The following is a 21661-nucleotide window of genomic DNA, read 5'->3' as shown; positions in this document are numbered from 1 at the left end:
TCTTCCAAGCTCTTGGCTTCAACTATCTTTTTGTTGTTGTTGTTTGTTCACAAGTTCATATCTTCAGCCTCAAACTTTCCCCTTTAAGTCCCAAGTTTCCAGAGACATGTTAGACAACCACCTCGATGACACAGTAGCACAGTGGTTCTCAAAATGTGGCCCGTGTACTGTTTACAGGTCTCTGAAACCCTTTCAGGGGTTCCACAAGATGGAATCTATCTTCAACATGATGCTAAATTATTCCAAATGATGTTATTTGTCTTTTCACTCTCTGTCTTACATGTGTGCAGTGGAATTTTCCCTAAGCTACACAATATCTCGTGACATCATGGCCCTGGGAGCTGATGGAACATGTGTACTTGTGTATTCTTGTGTTTTAAAAATTTCTCACTTTTAATTCATAATGCAATAAATATAAACAGATATATTCTAACCCATATAAACCAAAGCTCTTTGAGGTTCTCAGTAATTTTTAAGAGCGTAAAGGGGTTTGAGACCAAAACTTTGAGAACAATGATTGTAGCATATTATACTCAATAACTTTATAATGGAGCTCTTCAATTCTTCCCCTCATCCTTGAACTTTTGGAATAAATTCCTCATTCTTTCAATGGCACCATATTTTGTCAGACTCAGCATAGAAAACTTTAGAAGTATCTCTTACATTTCCTTTTTTCTCATCCTCCTACAAATCGAGTATATCAAGCCTTTTAGAAGAGTGTTTACGGTTCCAAACCTAGAAAGATAAGTAAAGGCCAGTCCACAGAGGGGCGTTAAAATCATAACCAAAGAATAAACTTTATGGAGCCACTAATGATTTTTGAACAGAGGAGTCAATGGTCATGTCAGTAATTCAGTATTTAAGGTTATGCAGTGTGTTCAGCATTCATTGATTTAGTTGCCACATAGGCTTAGGATGAGAGCACCTAAACGGAAATGACAGTTTTGGCTGTAATAAAAATGTATTGGCATAATGTGCTCCGTTTTTAAAAACATCCTTTCCACCAGTATTATATTATTGGCTCTATTTTGTTTTTTAAAAGGAACAATTCAGGAGGTAAGCTTAATAAGGACATTGTTCACAGTTTACAGATTGAACTGAAGTTCAGATTAACCAGGGGACTTTCTCCAGGTCAGTAGACTGAGAAATATACAAACCAGTTTTATGACCCTCTGGCCTGTGACAGGGGAAAGATGCTGAGGGCTAAAAAGCCACACAGGGCACGTTGCTGTAATCTAAGCCTGCAGTCATATTTGCTTTTCAAGTCAGTAACTAGAACTGTTAAGCCCATGTGTATACATACCTTGTAGTCATGGTTTTCTTTAGTTTACGCTCTTGGGTTGGTACAGTCCTGTTGATATAAGGAAAGGAAATGCAAGGAAGACCAGGGTCTGTGAGCAATCTCCTGGCCTTGCTCCACTTTCCATAGGAGCATGGAGGGAAAGTGTTCACTTCATAAATGAAGGTTAAATTCTTGAGTACATAACATAATGACAAAATTCTCTAAGAGGGAGTAAGCATCTTTCTCATTCCTCTACTTTATAGCAGCATTTCTCAAACTTTATTCCACAGGAGTAATACGTGTCCTGGGAAATGAAGCGTGCTTTGGTTAGGGATGGTTAGAAAAAGCTGCACACTAGTTCTTCTTTTAGAGACTTAGAGTGCACAGCAGCTCCAAAGAGTCCTGAGATAGAGAATTTGTTAAATCTGTTTTGCCTAATTATTTCCCAAACTGATTGAACCATAAAACTCTCTTCTTCTTGCTTTTTTATCTTTTTCTTCTTCTTTTTTCTTTTTTTTTTGGCAGCATGCCTAATTCTATCCACTGCACAAAATAAAATGACTGTTTCCAGCACATGGTTTGGGAAACATTGACTTAGTCCCATGTCATCAAAATTATTGAATACATTTCTTATCATGGCAAACATTTAAAAATAACATTACCATGACCATTTAAACATCATATTCTTCCTTGGTGCCTTCCCACTCCCAAGCTTCAAATGAATCTCCTTCATGTGAACGACTCCCAGATTTTGATCTTTTGCCCTCACTTCACTTTCTGTGGCCTGTTGTATTTTTTTTTTTTCACCTGGGCCTCCTATCAGCACTGCAGCATGTCCAAAATAGAGTGCTCTCCTCTATCCCAGTCTATTCCTTTCTCTTTCCCTATGTTAGTTAATTATGACATTGTTCCCAGCCACTCCCCCTGAAGTAGACTGATGTCTTCAACTTTGCTTCTTTTCTTCCAATCTTTCTTCATGTTCAGTTGATCACATGGCTTCAAATACTACACCTTTCTCTCCATTCTTCTTCCTGTTGTCACTGACCCCAACTGAGCCCCCAGTTTAGAGCCTCCCCATCTCTAGTTCATTTTATGACTAGAAGGAAGGAAGTCCCCACAGCTAATTCTGGCCAGTCCCTTGCTCACACATTTTCACTGGGTATCATGGTCTGCCTGAAAACATTCAAATTCAGGCACACATCTCAGTCCTCCCACAGTGGGAATCCACCCTAATTTTCTAACATTTTTTCCCAGTAATGCCCTCCATGGAGTTATGGAACGGCTTCTCTTAGAGTTACAGCATGTCTTGATGTTTTGTCTGCACAATTTCTGTTCACCTTTGAGCCTCCTGTTCTCTTTGCTGGAATCTCCTTTATTTTCACCTGTTCCCGATCTTTACTCAGCAAATCCATCCATCCTTCCAGTTCCCATTTAGAGACCACCACCCACATGAGGTGTCTCTTAGTCCTTTCAGCAGGAATGAGGTGTCTCTATTCTGACCCCTTATAACACTGCATGTATAATTTACTTTTAACACTTATCTCATTCTGTCTTAAGTTCCAGTTGTTTGTATACCCACCTTATGCTTGCTTACAGCTCAGCAAAGGGCACCCCTGCCATCTACATATTTGTGTCTCCTTCAGAGCCTGACTCAGGGATTTTACATAAGTGGAATGAAAAAAAAATGTTTGTTGAATAAATATAACTGGTTTTAAATGTTATTTTAATTTTTATGTGTATGAAACCTCCTACCACAAAGAGAGATCATATGAACAATATTCTCGTGCTCTTTAATTATAGCTCTTCTAGAGTGAATAGCATTGATGAGGCTTCAAATTAATAGGTAGTCACAGAACTATTTTTATTTAAGTTCTAAATGTTCTTTTAAAATTTAATTTAAATGTAAGTATGTTTAGTATTTCCAAGTTCACTTTACACAGACTATGAAAACCTTGACCCAGGATGCCTTGAGAGAAAAAGGCCCCTGTGCCTTTTCCCAGTCTGCCTACTCACTGGCTTCAGGGCAGAAGTAGACTGTTCTCTCCCACACTCACGTACTCGTCCCTGTGCACTTCCCAGAATTGAAATTATGGCTCTTGTTTATGTTTCAAGTAACTTCCTTGTGTGCATGTTATGTAAGAAGAGAGATGTCAATACAGATGTAATTAAGCACATTAAAGCCACCTGAGAATATTTGTCTATAGATAAATGACAATGTGGCTAACCTGAGAGCACTTACTATTAGTAGATCTCCAGGCTGGTCCATTTCACAATTTAAAGTCCTGTATCAGGAGACATTGTCAAAAATTATCTCTCCATTTATTTAGAGCATGGGTCTAATAAGATCATTCATCTAATAATTTTGAGAAGCTCTTTCTTTCCTAGAGCAATGCTTCTCAAACTGTACTGTACGTGCGTATGACCTGGAGATCTTGTTGAAACTGAGTGTGAGCAGGTCTGGGGTGGGTGCAGGATTCTGCATTTCTGTTCAGCTCCCAGGTGATGCGGGTGCTGCTGGTTCATGGGCCACACTAGGCAGAGACCTAGCGGAGGGTTCTTGGAGTTTGGTGATGCTGTTCTCATCCAGGTTCGTCCGTTATGCAAAATGGTTTTCTTTCTGTGTCTTGGTTTACCTCATCTGTAACATGAGAATATTGAATGAAATGGTGTCTAATGGCTCTTCTCAACTCAAACATTTTATGATGACTCAGGAGGAGGTAAGAAGAATGAGGGGGCAGGCTGCGGTTCTGAGCACAGATTCATTCTCTTCATCTCAACCCAACTTTCATATTTATTAATAGTTTATTTTAAAGGTAGTATGAATGACATACCATACGTTTTCCATATTTATATTAGAATGTAGACCTTCACAAAATAATTTTAAATATGACAACTTAGTAAATAAATTGCAAGTAAAATATACTCCCCCCTCTACCCTCATCCTTTACATGTGTTTTGTTGCTTTTATTTTATTAGGAAATACTCCATAGCTTGGGTGGGATTGAAAACCTAGCTCAGGTAAGATTCCTTTTGTGGTGGCTGGTCTTGCCTTCTCATTTTGTGCCTGCTCTGAGCAAGAATTAAAAGGGTATGTGGCTTTCCTGTGTTATGCTGTCTGCCCCAGAGAGGGACAGATGAGGTTATGTGTGAGCGTGAGGCGTGATACTCACAGAGCAGGGAGGAACCCACAACATTTTGTTCTGGCTGATTGGGATCACTTTGCTCAGCCTGTGGAAATGAGAAGGTGCTATAAAGGGTCACATGTCGTTAGCTAGTAATAATAGGAAATAGGCAGCCAGGTGCAGTGGCTCACGCCTGTAATCCTAGCATTTTGGGAGGCCGAGATGGGTGGATCACCTGAGATGAGGAGTTTGAGACCAGCCTGGCCAACATGGTGAAACCCCGTCTCTACTAAAAATACAAAAGTTAGCCAGGCACGGTGGCGGGTGCCTATAATCCCAGCTACTCAGGAGGCTGAGGCAGGAGAAACGCTTGAACCTAGGGGGCGGAGGTTGCAGTGAGCCAAGGTTGTACCATTGCACTCCAGCCTGGGCAAAAGAATGAAACTCCGTCTAACAACAACGACAGAAGGGGCGATGGCTGGAAGGCTCAAGCCGTTAGCATTGTATATACCATATGGTGGGAGGAAAAGAAGTATGTGTATGTATGTATATATATTTGAGATGGTGTCTTACTCTGTTGCCTAGGCTGATCTCAAAATGCTGGGCCCAAGCAATCCTCCTGCTTCAGCCTCCTGAGTAGCTGGGATTACAGGTGTGTGCCACTGGGCCTGGCAAGATAATAACCTGATTATGAAGATGTTCAAAACTTTTTCACACAAGAAAACGATTACTGTGCTCAATACAATACTAATAAATAGATGACAAAGAAAGGAAGGATCTTGACCTTATTTATTTTTCTGCTTTGCTACCTACTGAGGGAGGGTAAGCAAGTGAATACATATACTGAGCAACTCAGAAGTTTGCATTTATTAATACAATAAAACAAAATTTCTTTCTTTCTTTTTTTTTTTTTTTTGAGACAGGGTCTCACTCTGTCACCCAGGCTGGAGTGCAGTGGTGCGATGTCGGCTCACTGCAACCTCTGCCTCCTGGGTTCAAGTGATTCTCGTGCCTCAGCCTCCCAAGTAGCTGAGTTTACAGGCATGCACCACCATGCCCAAATCATTTTTTTTTTTTTTGTATTTTTAATAGAGACAGGGTTGCACCATGTTGGCCAGGTTGGAATAAAACAAAATTTCTGATCATGTTTTTGAGTTGGAACAGGCTAGTCTCCTAAAACCTGTATAATGTTTACAGAGAGAATGATTTTCATAATAAACTTGTGGCCCTGCAAACTCATTCTGAATAATTAATGGAAGATTTATGCTTGTGGCAATTTAACATTAAATCTACTTTATTTTATTATATTCTTAGAAAATTGATTCTTTTTTCTTTCAAGAACCTTTTTAAATTGTCTAGAGGTTTACCTCATTTAATAACATAGTATTTCATAAGATTATATTACAAAGCATCTTCTTATCCATTTTAACTTCTTTTATAATATTAGAAATTACCTGTTCCCCTGAGCCTGTTTCTTATTATAATCAATTATCCACAGTGAGAATTATCAGACTACTCAGTACTCATTTTATTCTGATTATTGCTAACTGCATGTATGCTGGTTAGACATATATTCAGAGATTATAAAATATAATGTCAATAAAATATATACAATGTATTATAAAAAATTCTCCTAAAAAGATACATTGAAGAATAAACATTCTATATACTATATATTATGTACCTTATATGTATCTTGTATTTGGATACTAAATTACACCACAAACTTAACTAGTTAAGAGTCATTTTGAGACTTTCGAGAGTTTATAGAGTCTTGAGATGGTCTTTCCCTCAACTTCATAGCATGCAAGAGAAGTCAAAGAATCTAGAAACCCAGCCACTTTTTGCACTTGAGTGGTAACAGTCCCAGAAGGAGCATGAGTATTATTTGATGAATCTGTTGTGACACCTACAGTTTATTTTAAGAACTGCAGCATCTTGTTCCTTGCTTCCTTGCGTGCTTTTGGTGTCCTCCTGACTGGCTTGTTGGTTTGGTCCTTCATGCAGTACATGGAGATGGTAGCCAATGAGTACCTCAGCTATGGAGAAGAGCAGCACACTGTGGACAAGCTGGTCAACATGACATGTAAGTGTTGTTGTGGGGACACAGCCAGTTTTGTGGACTTGCTAGAAAAGCAGTATGGTGTTTGCAGTAGGAAAAAAGGATACTTTAAATATTTATTAATGTTCCCACACACAGCTCAGGTGCTGAGCATCCTGGCCAATTGTTATATTTAGTGGCAACATACAGCCAGAAGGAAGATGTTCAGATTACAACCCTTACGTTGAAAAGGACAATTTATTTAATGCAGGAGAGGCTTCCATAAAAGCAAATTTTGGTAAAACATATTTTTGCCTCTTTTTATTTCTGTTAAAATGTCAGAGACTATCCAGTTGTTTTTTTTCTATAAAATTGGGTTTATCATGATACCTCCCTCATAGAATCTGAAGCATCCAGAGCATGAAAAAAAAAAAATAACAACAACAAACCTTATCTGATGCTGTCAATGTGAAAACGTTGGGCTGTGAGTGTGAGGTATTCCTTAGTCACTCAATCTTCTCCCGTTGGAGGCTCTTCCCAGCCCTGCTGTCCTGCACTCCGGCTTTGATGAGCCACAGATGTCCTGCCGTGTGGGAGGCCAGTCCGTTTTCTTTGTGTGAATCAACTGGCCCTCCATATCTTCCTGTGGGGCAGCACAGTGATTCTCAAATTCGGGGAGAGAAGAGTTTATGGCAAGCCCTGGGCACCAGGAATTCTCTTTGAGGATAACTGTTTTCCTCAGCTGAGGAAACTAACAGGTTCCTCTCATTTGCTGGCCTTCCCTCTCTTCTTTATAAGTTGAAATCTTTGCAGAGAGGACCTTTGAAGAACAGGCCTCACTTTGAACTGGTAATGTTAAGAAACTTGTTCAAATTTAAGTGGAAAGAGAGGTTTGCCTTTTTTGGTATTTTTATATTTCATTATTAGAATAACATTATAAAATAAATAACAGGGGAGCTTGAGGAGTAATTCTTAGGGTAAAAAGGTAGCCATGCTGCTCCTGCATCTGTTATTCCTTTCGTGTTGTCTGTATTCCCTTTGCCCTTTCTCTCCTCACCCATATGTACTGCAGATCTGTGCTCCCGGGAGTACTCCCCCTTTAATCTCCGGATTCCTCTTTGCGCTCTTTCTTTCCTTTATAGATATCTTTCAAAAACTTGCTGCAACCAAAGATCAAAGAGAATGGGTCACCACAAGTGGAGCCCACAAGGTGAGTGGCCCCCGAAAGAGTTAATGGTTCAGCTCCCTATGGCAATCGTTCACATTTGGGAAGTTCAGAGCCTTTGCAGTTAAGTCATGTGTAATTAGAATCCAGAAACCTGGCAGCCTGGCCTAAAATTGTGAATCTTTGTCAACCCTTTTATATTCTTTGCCAGCGTTTCAAGTTAATAGAGATATAATAAATACACGTTTTCTGGAACTCCTTTCCTTTTTTTCTATGCCATGTAATACCAACTAGGTTTATTGCTTAAATATTACTCGAAAATCCCTGGCTATGTATAAACTCACCCTAGGTGTGTGTTTATAAATAAGTCAACAAAAATAAAATTGTGCATATGTATACATATAAATTCCATATGGCATGTGGGGCTATATTAGTTTGAACCATATGTGATTGCCACTGTAGGTCAAAACAGACTATATTTTAGCAAAATTGTTTAGATTGTAACCATGTGGAGCCAAGTTTCAGTAACCTGTTGAGTTTCATATCCCAGGAAGCCACTTTCTAGTGTATATGGGAGCAAGGTTGCCTAAAATGTGTTAACACATGCCACTCTTGGTCTAGAGGATGATTCTAGGTGATACACAGGTCAATGTTTTTTGTTTCCATAGTCATGTATTTCACAGATATCATTGCTTACAATTGGAAAATTGTTTTGAGCTAACATTAAAGGTGTTAATTGAATATGGCAAAAATTGTGAAAACGATATGTAATGGATTGAAGTTTGGGAAACATTAGAAGACAGAGATAAAAGAGAGAAGAAAAAGAGGAAGGGATCAGACGAACAAACATAATGGTAACTTTATTAAGATAAAATGAAATCATAAAGGCAAAAAATCCATATACTGGAAACATAAAAATTATCTTAGCAGTCGTTGCACAGGTTGCAGCTCTGACCTGGGACATTTTGGGAGGTACTTTTCAGGGGCACTCTGCATTCTGAAAATGTAGAGAATTTTCCAAGTAAGAAAATTTGCCTTAACGAGAATTCAGGGAAAGCCACTGGCAAAATACAGATTTCCAGCTAAGTCATATTATTTAGGATGATGCTTGGGAGCATCAATGGTGCACCTTCAACATCAATTAGAAATCTGAGAGGCAAATGGAATGCTTGATAGTATTCATATCTTCTTTAGTTTGGCAAAAGAATGAAAGTTTCAATATTTTGTTGAAAAATAGTTTCATAATTTGGAAAGTGACTAGCACAGTGCCTAGCTCAAAGTGAGTTCTCAATGGCTGATCACTACCACTGTTGTAATTTATGTCATTAATTGTCCCGGTTCTCCCCAGGGTGGGATCAGAAGGGGCAGAGAATACTTGGGCACATGTAAATAGAGGGAAGTATGAGAACCAGGCTGGTCGTGTAGCTTGATGCCTTTTGCTTCCTGTCCTGGGCAAGGAATAGCTACAAGAGGTTACTCTCAAGAGTTCCAAAGTAAGGAGAGATGGACTCCTGCCATCTGTAAAGAACTGGATATTTTGAATGTTTAATAAAACACTTTTTAAGAATAAACTTTTATATTGACTGCAAAAAATAAAAAACAAACCGCACAAGGCTTGAGAGGCCATAATATTTTTTCACTATTCTATGATTAAAGCCATAATAAAATAAACAACTTAATTATATTGACAAAAAGTGTTGATAAAGATATATTTAATGCCATGAAAAAGTTTCGGTAGATGACGTTAAGAAAAAAACATAACAGAGAGCAGCTTTAACATTATATGTACAGTTTGTGTTTAATTGTATATGCACATACATTATAAACTACTAAGCAAACAAAACAAAACAAAAAGGTTAAGCCTGTATGATCTTGAGAGGGAAACATTTTGCCATTCAAGTGGCTGGTAATGGAAAATAAATTAATGTTAGTGTTGAAAAAAGAAGCTTGTAGTACTTATATAATTAAACTTTATTTTACTTCATTTTTCAGACATTGGTAAATTTACTTGGTGCCCGAGATACTAATGTTCTCTTGGGTTCCCTTCTGGCTCTGGCTAGTTTAGCAGAAAGGTAAGTAGTGTATTCTGCTATACTTTCCAGTTCTGCTACTATTGCAATTTAGATGGGAAGGATGCAAAATAATCAGTTACTTTGTCAACTACTAAATAAAATTTCTCGATACGTAAGTGTGAAATAACATGTTGAAGAGAATCCTGGATAGAAAGCATTATTTAAAAAATTAAACTGGAAAGGCAAATCATAGTTTAAAATTTTCTTTTTATTTCCTGACTGGAAATGTTTACTTAGTCTTTTCATCTAACCCTCAGTTACTTCTAATTTCAAAATCACCATAATCTTTCCTTGGCAGTTGAATCTTTTTGACCTTCTTAATTCATTCTTACCTAAGAATTTTAACATACAGAACATTTTCAAACATTTGTGGACTTTGAAAATTTTCAAGAAGATCTTTCTCCTTATAAATGTCATGATTATTTTAAATGTTTTATGACAATAAGTGGACCATTGCTTTTCTGTGAATAACATGTGATTCTTTTTGTTTTTTGATCTCTTCTCCCAAGATAATGTTGGAGTGAATATAAATATAATAGAAATATAGCGAATTTATATGGTTAGCCTTTGTGTCCCCACCCAAATCTCATCTTGTATTGTAATCCCTGTAATCCCCATAATTCCCTCATGTCAAGGGAGAGACCAGGTGGAGGTAATTGAATCATGGGGCCATTTCCTCCATGCTGTTCTTGTGATAGTGAGTGAGTTCTCATGAGATCTGATGATTTTATAAGGGGCTCTTCCCCCTTCGCTCGGCACTTATCCTTCCTGCTGCTTTGTGAAGAAGGTGCCTTGCTTACTCTTTATCTTCCACCATGACTGTTTATGTTCCCTGAGGCCTCCCCAGCCATGCTGAACTGTGAGTCAATTAAACCTTTTTCCTTTATAAATCACCCAGTCTTGGGCAGTTCTTTATACCAGTATGAAAAAGGACTAATACATGGAGGTAGCAAAATATGCTTTTAGTAATTGCTAATATTTTTCAATTTACAGTCCAGAATGTAGGGAGAAGATAAGTGAACTCAACATTGTAGAGAATCTGTTGATGATTTTACAAGAATACGACTTGCTTTCTAAAAGGTAGGATTGCTAACAGGAGAAAAAGACAATGCAGCGCCTTTATTTGACAGAAACACTTGTTATTATTTTTATTACGTCATGTTATTTACATTGTAACTGAATATAATGAGTCAGCTTAGCATTTATTTTCTGTTTAAGTTTATATAAAGAGAATAGAGCAAAGAAGTATATCCATTTACCTTTAGTCCTGCATTACTTCTAGATCTGGGCATAGAAACTGATGAAATAAATTTTTGTGATATCATCTTTAATGTTTTGTTTATTGCATTTATTTATATCCTGCCTTTTTAGGGAAAGAAACTCTGAGGTGGGTCTATTTTTAGTAATTTCAAATTGTGTATTACAATAAATGATTAGATTGCTAAGATCCATTTGCATTAAGGCAAGTAAAATCAGATAGCAACTGACTTGTTTTGTGATCACCTGCTCTAATAACTCAAAATCTAGAGTCAAATGGATTTAGAGTCAAAATCTAGAGTCAAACTATCTAGAGTCAACTATCCAGATATTTATTAGATTGTGCTTAAACAGACTTGCAATCTACATCATTTGATATTTAGTTGAGTGATTTTCTAAAGAGGCAAAAGAGATAAAAAGAAATCTCAAGCAATGAAGCCCTGACACTTAACTCATAGTAAATCCTTCTATATTCTTCTTCAAAACTCTTGTAAAGGAGCATTAAATATATAGGTAATACTTATAGACTTGGTTATCTGAACAAACAAGGTTCTAAGCTTGGTACCAGGTGTTGAAAACCAAAGATGAATGAGTTATAAATATGTAACGTAGGAGAGGGTCAGACAGTGCTATAACTAATACAGTAGACAGATGCACAGGGTACTCTGGGAGCATGGAGCAGACACTTCCCAATTAGAATGTGGAGTCATGCTTTCCTGGAGGAAAGAGAAGATATCTAGCCAGAGAGAGAGAGAGAGACAAAGTAAAAACAGAATGTGCTTGGACATGGAGGCATGAAATTGGGTGTGTTAGAGGAATGTGATGGTTGGGCACAGCAGGAGCACAAGAACGAAAGTGCCAGAGAACTAGAGCAGATAGTTAATGATAAACTTAAAATGTAGCTAACTTTGATCAGTGTTCTATTTATGCCAAGACCTGCTCTAAGCACCTTACATATTAACTCATGTGATCTGCACACTAACCCTATTTTCCCCATATTTTATAGATAAGGCAACAAGACACCTTTATCCAGGTCATGCTGGTCTCTGATAAATAACAATGTGAATTTTATCATGAACATTATGGGGACTCATGGAAAAACTTTAAGCATGATCAAATTTGTTTTTTGAAGGATCACTTTGATAGCAGTGTATGTGGGAGTTAGGTGGGGGGTGTTTGTTTATATCCACACACTGAGATCCACTTACAACAAGGAGAGGATGTTTGGTGTAGAAAGTTTGTGAAGGTAAAGAATACTATTTATCAAGGAACATTTATTATTAATGTCAGAGCACAAAATTTGGGAGGGAGAGGAGCCATAGATAATCAGTTCAGAGGAAAGGAATGAGAAACCAGTATGGGAATGAGAATATTGGAAAGGTAGATGAAAGAAGGGTTTATATCTTGAGCATGACCAAGGATTACAAGCAGGGGAGGAGCAGGGGGGTTAGCTAGCTGCCTGATGTTCAAGAGCATCCCAGAAGTTACCCAGGAAATAGAAAACACTAAGAGCTCTTGACTGACTGTGGAGGAGTGTGAAAAGAGGAATATGTGTCTTGATGCCTCCCAGTCTTGTGGCTTGGAAAACTGAAAATATTGTGGTGCCATGAGTCAAGATTGGGGATATAAGGTGAAGAATAGACCTGGGGAGGAGGCTAATGACTTTGAGTTTAGGGGGAGTGTGGTGAGTACTTGTGGATCATCCATGTGGCTAAAACTTCTGGAGGTTAGGAGCAATGCCTGGGCTGAGATCATGATGGCAAGGTAGAAAGAGTGTTTGAAATCATGGGAATGGATGACACTATCCAGGATGAGAGTGTTTAAGTATGAGACTAAAGGACTAAGGATGATTCTATAAAACATTTATCATCATAATTTTTCACGGCACAGCTGAACCTTGTGTCTTTACCATCAATTTAATGCACTTTACACTGAGTATATAGTAACTGAGTGCTTTGCCCTTAACTCCCCTGCATTGTCGTGTTTTTGACATTTTCTATCAATGTCTTATTTTGCAATTACACAGTAAGTTTCTGAAGACTAGAATAAGGCTTTTAATTTTTTTTTTTTTTGTCTTAACACAATGCAGATCTCATTGTTTGTCCTTGATACCTATTTGCTGGTCAGTAGTTTTTGTTTTTGAAATCGAGTCTCGCTCTGTCACCCAGGCTGGAGTGCAGTCGCAAGTGACCTTGGCGCACTGCAACCTCTGCCTCCTGGGTTCGAGCAGTTCTCCTGCCTCAGCCTCCCAAGTGGCTGTGATTACAGGCACACACCACCACGCCCTGCCAATGCTGGTCAGTAGGTTTTTAACCAGACCAATGATGATGCAATGAGCCTATAATTTAGAACAGTGGTCTGCAAACTATGACCTACAGGCTAAGTTTATTCCACTGCTTATTTTTGTAAATAAAGATTTATTGTAACATAGGGATGCTAATTTATTTTTATATGTTGTCTATGGCTGCTTTCATGCTATCAGCATAGCTGAGTTCTTGTGACAGAGATTGTACGGTTAGTAAAGCTAAAAGTGTTTGATTTTGATCGGGCTCCTAACAGAAAATGCACATTGACCCATGACTTACAAAATGTTAGGGTTATATTTCATGCACTGATGATAACTTTAGTCTTAATGGAAAGTCATCAACTCATGATACTGTGATTCTCACCCCCACCCTCCCCACCCCTTTCAGACTAACAGCGGAGCTGCTGCGCCTACTTTGTGCAGAGCCCCAGGTGAAAGAGCAGGTGAAGCTCTACGAGGGGATACCTGTCCTCCTTAGTCTGCTCCACTCTGACCACCTGAAGCTGCTCTGGAGCGTTGTCTGGATTCTGGTACAGGTTTGTGAGGACCCTGAGACCAGCGTGGAAATTCGCATTTGGGGAGGCATCAAACAGCTTCTTCATATTTTACGAGGGTGAGTCAGAGTGGGCTTTGGCCTACTTTGTCCTATTTGTTGAAGTCTGGGAACTCTGTGACGAGATGGCAGATTGGTGTGTGCTCACCTCGTTCCCTTCTGCTTTGGGGTTTCTTTGGTAATTCATGCCTTCCGCAGTCATCTATACTTGTCACAAGCATGTTCTACATCAATGTCAGGGGCATTCATCTTTTAAATTCCTTGAGGACCCAGATATATTTATCTTTGCATCACCAACCTCCAGTACAGTGCTGGGAATGTCGAAGGCCATCAATCTGCAAATATAGTGAAGGCTGAATGGAAATCCAGTAACCTAAAGAAAACCTTTGTCTTGTCACCTTTTCCTTGAATTAGTATATGCATTTTGTCATTCCAAGTATAATGATTACTAATATTTTCCTAAAATGTTTGTGTGTGCACATATATTATTATCAAGAGAAAACAAAGCCTATATGAAAGGAGCAGGTGTATAATCCTTATTTTTCAAAGATGATATCATTAATCAAGTGGTTGCCATGTTACTAACTCTAGTCCAGTTCTCTACTTTTCTCTCTGATCTTCATTATGGTCCTCTAAGTTGGGCATCATCTCTCTTTTAAAAGTAGAATTCCAGTGACATTATAAGTCAGGAGCATAGAGAATGGATAGTTTAGTTTCCAGTTGAAATTCTCTAGAAGTATGTTGCAATCTAACTTCTATATTTTCTGAATTAAATATATTGAATTATTGAATAATAATATCTTGTGGTACCATCCATGGGAAGATTCTATTACCTAATATTGTTATAAAGTATAATTCAGTTCTATGGGTGCTGAATCAAAGTTAAAAAAAATGAGTGTGCCTGTTTGAACTGGATCATGTTTATGATCTGCAGTACATAAATAAAGCTCATTTTAATACAAGCAGAGGGACTTATCAATTTTCATATAACTAGATATCGTCAAATCAATATTGTTATGACTTTGTACTTGTTATGCTTCTAGGGATATTGCAGAACTGTGTGTTACCAACTTCATTTTCTCTGAGGGAACATTCAGAAGCATAAGAACAGACTGTAGAGACATGAACAGTCGCTTTGTTAACAATATCTGTCATTACCTAAACAAAGGAAAAAATTTATAGACTGTTGGCAATCTACTTGCTTTATGAATGTGACATAAAAATATCAATACTTTATAGTATACATTATAAATCATTCATTAGTGCTGTGACATAATAAGCCAGCCCCTTGGTCAAAATAATTACAATTGCCAAAGGTTTTTTATTTAGGTTTGTAGGATGATGATGGTAATGATGATCATGGTGGTGGTTATTCTTTATTATTGGACAACATACCTATTGCAATAGGTGTGGTTGCCCTCTTGGAGAACAGCTATTTTCTTAAGAATAAAATGAAATTCTATAATAGTTAAGCAGAATTTCAAAGACAAAACCTGCCTTTTTCTTGTATAGAATTTAATATAGCTTTTCTCTTTTGCTCAAGTCATAACTATCCTTGGTAAAAAAGGAGGTCTTTCACATCTAAAGAATCATTTTCCAGTCCATTTTGATGGTGCAATGTTAGCAAACTTTTCCCTGGGATAAGGACATATTTTAACTCTTATTCTATGTTAAATATGTGCTGGTGCTCTGAGAGAATTTATTACCCCAGCTGGATAAACAGTTTCCTTTCAGAGCTTGTTCCTGCCCCTGGGCTGACTGCAGCTGGCACTAGGGGTAGAGGTTGCCAGGCTGTCTTGTGGCTTGAGTATGAACACCACTGTTGTCAGGGCAGTTTCCGGGAAACTTTCTCATGCCTGTTCACCTGCCATCCCACACTCAAAGTCAGCTCCCAAAGGGCTCTCTTGTTCAGGTGAAGAGATCCCTACAATTTGAGTTTTAAGATAATGATGTTGACAGATAAGATCGCCACCTGTGATGTCCCTAGGCTCAGCTCCATTACCTTCCCCATGCTCATTACAGGGAGGACACTAGTGGACCCAGATGACATGAGAGGGAAGTCAAGGAAACTCCATCCATGTTACATTTAGGCACGGAGAAATCCAGGTGGAGTTGCTGCTATAAAAAATAAATACATGGAAAAAAAATGGTAACTATGTAAAACAAAAGGGAACAAAGCAGGCAAAAGACAGATGAAGAATCTATTATGGAAGAAAGTGCACTGAGTAAACAGAAAAGCGAATGCTTTATTTCATCAAGGACATTAAGCAGAGCATGAATTTATGAAATGAGATTAAAGATGAAACAAATTTTGGACACAAAAAGGGGAGAAGATTGCAGAGCCAGGAAAGAAAGCAAGGACTGAATAACACCTACAGAACCGATAAATTAGCTAGATCACCAGGAAAAAAAAATGGAAATAGTAAAATGTAGGGTAAGCTTGGAAAAAATTACATATAATGCAGAAGAAAAAGACCAATGAATAAAAGAAATTAGAAAATGAATGATATGCCCAATAGAAGAAGACAGGTTTTCAACATGTGAATAATTGAGATCCCGGAAGTACAGAGTAAAATGAAAAGGGCCAAACTTTTCCAAGGTGTGATAGAAGAGAACTTTCTTAAAAAAAGGAAGATTGAAAGTTCATGGAAAAAGAAAACTGAGAATAATCAAGACTGAGATGTATTCAGGTGAATCAACTCCAGGAAAATAGAAAATTCAAAAACGAAGGTGGCCATGTAGAGCAGTGGGGAGAGGACACTTTTCAATAAATAGTGAGAAATCAGTTCAGTAACCATAAAAAAAAAAGATTCTTACCACACACCATACAAAAAAATCAATTCTAGGTAGATTGGAAAGTGAAACAATAATGATGCCTTCATGACCTGAGGGAGGCAAAGATTTCTTAAATGTGACATAGAAAGGACTGACGGTGAAGGGAAATTGATAAATGGTCTGTGCATTAACTTTTCTTTTTCAGAGACAGAAATTTTGTTTCTGATCGCTCCTCCATCGGAAACCTGTCCAGTGCAAATGCTGCAGGCCGAATTCAGCAGCTTCATTTATCAGAAGACTTGAGCCCTAGGGAAATACAAGAAAATACTTTCTCTCTTCAAGCAGGTATTTATGTTTTATTATTTGATACACTATTATAGATTAGTATAATAGTGTTAAGTAGGCACAATTTAGAAGTTTACAAAAATGTGAGGTGAAATCCACATGGATGCCGGAAACTTCTTGGTCCCAGTGTTGGACTTGTAGATGAATGATGTAACAAGTGTTTTCTTTGCCTTCTATGTTCTGAACCCAGAAAGAGATAAACTCAGAAGTCAGAGATAGGGAGACAAAACATTAGCTTTATTATGAGGGAAGCTGGATTAGGGGATGCAGCTTGATCTGTGGCCAGAGTCATGCTTTCTAGAATTTTCTAGATCCCAGGGCACCCTACATAAGGGGGAATCTACAGTGCACACACTTGTCTCACCAGGTACAAGACAGTACCTTCCCCATGCTTCTTGAGATCCAAAGAGAAGACTGAAAGATGCTGCCCTGTCTAGGATTTTCACATGCAAGCAGGAGCAGCAATGCATCAATGCTTTTTGGCAGGGCCACCTTGAGCAGTCATGCAGTTTGTGTCCTGCCTGGGGGCACCTGGCCTTTGGGACAAGTGGAGATACAGTGCAGTTGGTGCACTGTAGTGCTGAGTGCTGAGTGCTATTGGCCAAGTTGGGTGCCCCAGAGTAGCCCACAGAAAGGGAGCAGAGAGGTGTGGTGTGGGCCAGCAGGAGACAGGGGGACTCTGAAGGGAAAGAGCAGACATTGTGGGAGAGGGAACAAGGGAGTGGCGGAGTGGGAGAAGGCAGGCTTTCCTTGCTGTCTACTATTTTCTCCTGAAGAATACAGAAGATATTTATTCACAGATGTGTGAAAACAAGGACATAGGATCTCCTCCTCAAAGCGCCATTTCTGCTTACTCTAAAAGGACCCTGTCTCAGTACAAGGTCTTCTGCTGGGGGTTTACTGTTTGAAGGCTCCCCAGAAGTCTAATCTAGTGGAATCTCAGAGCTCTGAGTGTTTCTAGCAATCATTCAAAGAGTGGGTGAGATTGATAGTGATAGAATTCAGAAGAGCAGCTACTTAGATGTGGAATTATAGGGGAGTGAATGCCTGAGAAGGGGCACAAGGAGCCTTTGAGAACTGGAAATATAGCCTACACATTCCTCTGGGTGGAGGATGGTTACAGGGCACATAGATATGTAATATCTCATTGAGCCATACACTTAAGATGGGTTTACATTATATAGCTTATTCTATACCCATATTAGTCCATTTTCATGCTGCTGCTAAAGACATACCCAAGATAGGGCAATTTACAAAAGAAAGATGTTTAATGGACTTACAGTTCCACATGGTTGAGGAGGCCTCACAATCATGGTGGAAGGCAAGGAGAAGCAAGTCACATCTTACATGGATGATGGCAGGCAAGAGAGAGCTTGTGCAGGGAAACCAAGTGCATTTTCAATGGTTTTACAAAAGAAAAAAATTTAAAAACCATCAGATCTCAAGTGAGACTCATTCACTATCATGAGAACAGTGCAGGAAAGACCCACCTCCATAAGTTCCTCCCCACTGAGTTCCTCCCGTGACACATGAGAGTTATGGGAGTTACAATTCAAGATTGAGATTTGGGTGGGGACACAGTCAAACCATATCATTTTGCTCTTGACCCCTTCCAAATCGTATGTCCTTACATTTCAAAACCAGTCATACCTTCACAACAGTCCCCCAAAGTCTTAACTCATTTCAGCATTAACTCAGAAGTCCACAGTCCAACACCTGAGACAAGGCAAGTCCCTTGCCTGTGAGCCTGTAAAATCAAAAGCAAGTCAGTTACTTCCTAGACACAATGGGGTACAGGCATTGGACAAATGCAGCTGTTCCAGATGGGAGAAACTGGCCAAAACAAAGGGGCTACAGTCCCCATGCAAGTCCAAAATCTAGCAGGGCAGTCAAATCTTAAAGCTCCAAAATGATCTCCTTTGACTCCATGTCTTGCATCTGGGTCACACTGATGCTATAAATGGGTTTCCATGATCTTGGGCAGCTCCACCCTGTGGCTGTGCGAGGTACAGCTTCCCTCTTGGCTGCTTTCACGGGTGGATGTTGAATGTCTTTGGCTTTTCCAGACACATAGTGCACACTGTCACTGGATCTACCATTCCAGGGTCTGGAGGACAGTGGCCTGCTTCTTACAGCTCCAGTAGGCAGTGCCCCAGCAGGGACTCTGTGTGGGGACTCTGACCCCACATTTCCCTTCTGAATTGCTGCAGCAGATGTTCTCCATGAGAACTCCGCCCCTTCAGCAAACTTCTGCCTGGGCATCCAGGCATTTCCATACATCCTCTGAAATCTAGGCAGAGGTTCCTAAACCCCAATTCTTGACTTTTGTGTACATGCAGGCTCAACACCACATGGAAGCTGCCAAGGCTTGGGACTTCCACCCTCTGAAGCAACAGCCTGAGCTGTACCCTGGCCCCTTTTAGTCATGACTGAAGTGGCTGGGATGCAGGGCACCAAGTCCCTAGACTACACACAGCAGAGGGACCCTGGGTCCAGTCCATGAAACCGAGTTTTCCTCCTAAACCTTCAGGCCTGTGATGGGAGGGACTGCTGCAAAGATCTCTGACATGCCCTGAATAAATTTTCCCCATTGTTTTGGGGATTAACATTTGGCTCATTACTTATGCAAATTTCTGCAGCTGGCTTGAATTTCTCTTCAGAAAATGGGATTTTCTTTTCTATTGCATTGTCAGACTGCACATTTTCCAAACTTTTATGCTGTGTTCCTCTTCTAAAACTCAATGCCTTTAACACATTCAAGTCACCTCTTGAATGCTTTGCTGCTTAGAAATATCTTCTGCCAGATACCCTAAATCATTTCTCTCAAGTTCAAAGTTCCATCAGATCCCTAGGGTAGGGGCAAAATGCCGCCAGTCTCTTTGCTAAAACATAACAAGAGTCACCATTGCTCCAGTTACCAACAATTTGCTCATCTCCATCTGAGACCACCTCAGCCTGGATTTCATTGTCCATATCATTATCAGCATTTGGTCAAAGCCATTCAACAAGTCTCTAGGGAGTTCCAAACTTTCCCACATTTTCCTGTCATTTTGAGAGCCCTCCAAATTGTTCCAACCTCTGCCTGTTACCCAGTTCCAAAGTTGCTTTTACATTTTATGTTATCTTTTCAGCAAAGCCCCACTCTACTGGTACCAATTTACTGTATTAGTCCATTTTCATGCTGGGCAATTTCCAAAAAAAGAGGTTTAATGGACTTACAGTTCCACATGGCTGGAGAGGCCTCACAATCATGGCGGAAGACAAGGAGGAGCAAGTCTCATCTTAAGTGGATGGCAGCAGGCAAAGAGAGGGCTTGTGCAGGGAAATTCCCATTTTTAAAACCATCAAATCTTGTGAGACTCATTCACTATCACGAGAACAGTGCAGGAAAGACCCACCCCCATAATTCAATCACTTCACACCAGGTTCCTCCCATGACACGTGGGAATTGTGAGAACTACAATTCATGATGAGATTTGGGTGGGAACACAGCCAAACCATGTCAATACCTAAATAAAATGGAAAATAAAATTAAAACATAAAGGGTTAAGAGTAGGGTTTGAGTTTTGACTCCACCCTTATTGATGGCTATATGGCCTTGGGCAAGTTCCTTAACTTCTCCAAGCTTCAGTTTTGCTTATGTAAAATGGTGATGATAATCATATCAGTGATAGAAGATCATTGTGATAATTATATGGGAATATATATAAAATCTTTAGCACACTAAAATGGAATTATCCTTTATAGGAGCTCTGTGCTATAGAGTCTGGCATAATTCTGAGAGCACAAGTATTTCAGTACAAAATGCCACCAAAGGCTGCCACAGTGGCTATCAGGAGGCAAGAGTGGTGCTGTTTAGGGCTGGAGATTTAACGTCTGGCAGACTGGGACTGCACTCCTGATCATTTCCACTTACTGGTTGTGTGGCCTAGTCTAGTAACTCTTTGAAACTGTTTTCTCACCAGTAACACTGGTAATCATAGTGCATACTCTTATTATAAGGATTGAATTGGATAATATATTTAAAACATTCTTTTATTTATCAACCATTATAGATATATTTGTTGAGCACCTGCTGAGTGCCAGGGCATGTGTTGGGCGCTGGGGATTGCAATGAAATGGACAGATGCAGTACTTGCCTCCTGGTACACAGTAAGTTCTCAGTAAATGGCTGCTGTGGAATAGATGTGCACAGGAAATACATGGAGAGGAGAATTAGAAGCCATTACAAGTCAGCTTTTCTCCTTCCAGAGCTGTGCCAGGAAAATTACTGTTTCTTGAGGAGTTACTTTGCTAGTAAGCATAACAAAATAATAAAAATACCCTGTGGAGCAAGAGAATTCATGTGAAAGTGTATTTATTGTAATGATGCACACTATGCATTTGATTGTTTTCATTCCAGCCTGCTGTGCTGCCCTCACTGAGCTGGTGCTCAATGACACCAATGCCCACCAGGTGGTTCAGGTGAGAGCACTCCTTCTCAAGGTCAAGTCTCTGTAACCATTCATAATCAACTCACCTTGTGGTGCAGTCTGTATCCCAGAACATAGGTTTTGGGATCCCATCATGTGATTTAAAAACTATTTTAACATTTTTCATTTCACTAGTAGAGTTCCACTTTATATTTTGTCCTTCCTCTTTTAACTCACTTGACTTAAAAAGGACAGACATGTGGTTAATTGATGTTTCTTCATTATGTTATATGCAGTACTTTTTATTTTATCTTTCTAAAAGGGATACTCTG

The 21661-nt window shown here is 39.2% G+C and overlaps 1 protein-coding gene across 1 annotated transcript in view; it reads left to right on the top strand.

The window, feature by feature from the left end:
• Positions 1 to 21661, top strand: part of NEK10 (NIMA related kinase 10) — a 260776-nt gene that overhangs the window by 35583 nt on the left and 203532 nt on the right. The window contains 8 exon segments of the mRNA XM_017865822.1: positions 4259 to 4300; positions 6412 to 6490; positions 7588 to 7655; positions 9603 to 9682; positions 10676 to 10762; positions 13633 to 13857; positions 16778 to 16917; positions 21320 to 21381. Coding sequence (XP_017721311.1) covers positions 4259 to 4300; positions 6412 to 6490; positions 7588 to 7655; positions 9603 to 9682; positions 10676 to 10762; positions 13633 to 13857; positions 16778 to 16917; positions 21320 to 21381 — 783 coding nt within the window.

This window comes from Rhinopithecus bieti, unplaced genomic scaffold, assembly GCF_001698545.2.
Source record: "Rhinopithecus bieti isolate Rb0 unplaced genomic scaffold, ASM169854v2 scaffold_2432, whole genome shotgun sequence".
Taxonomy (NCBI): domain Eukaryota; kingdom Metazoa; phylum Chordata; class Mammalia; order Primates; family Cercopithecidae; genus Rhinopithecus; species Rhinopithecus bieti.
The sequence above is the reverse complement of the archived record's forward strand: the minus strand, read 5'-3'. Positions and strand labels throughout refer to the sequence as shown.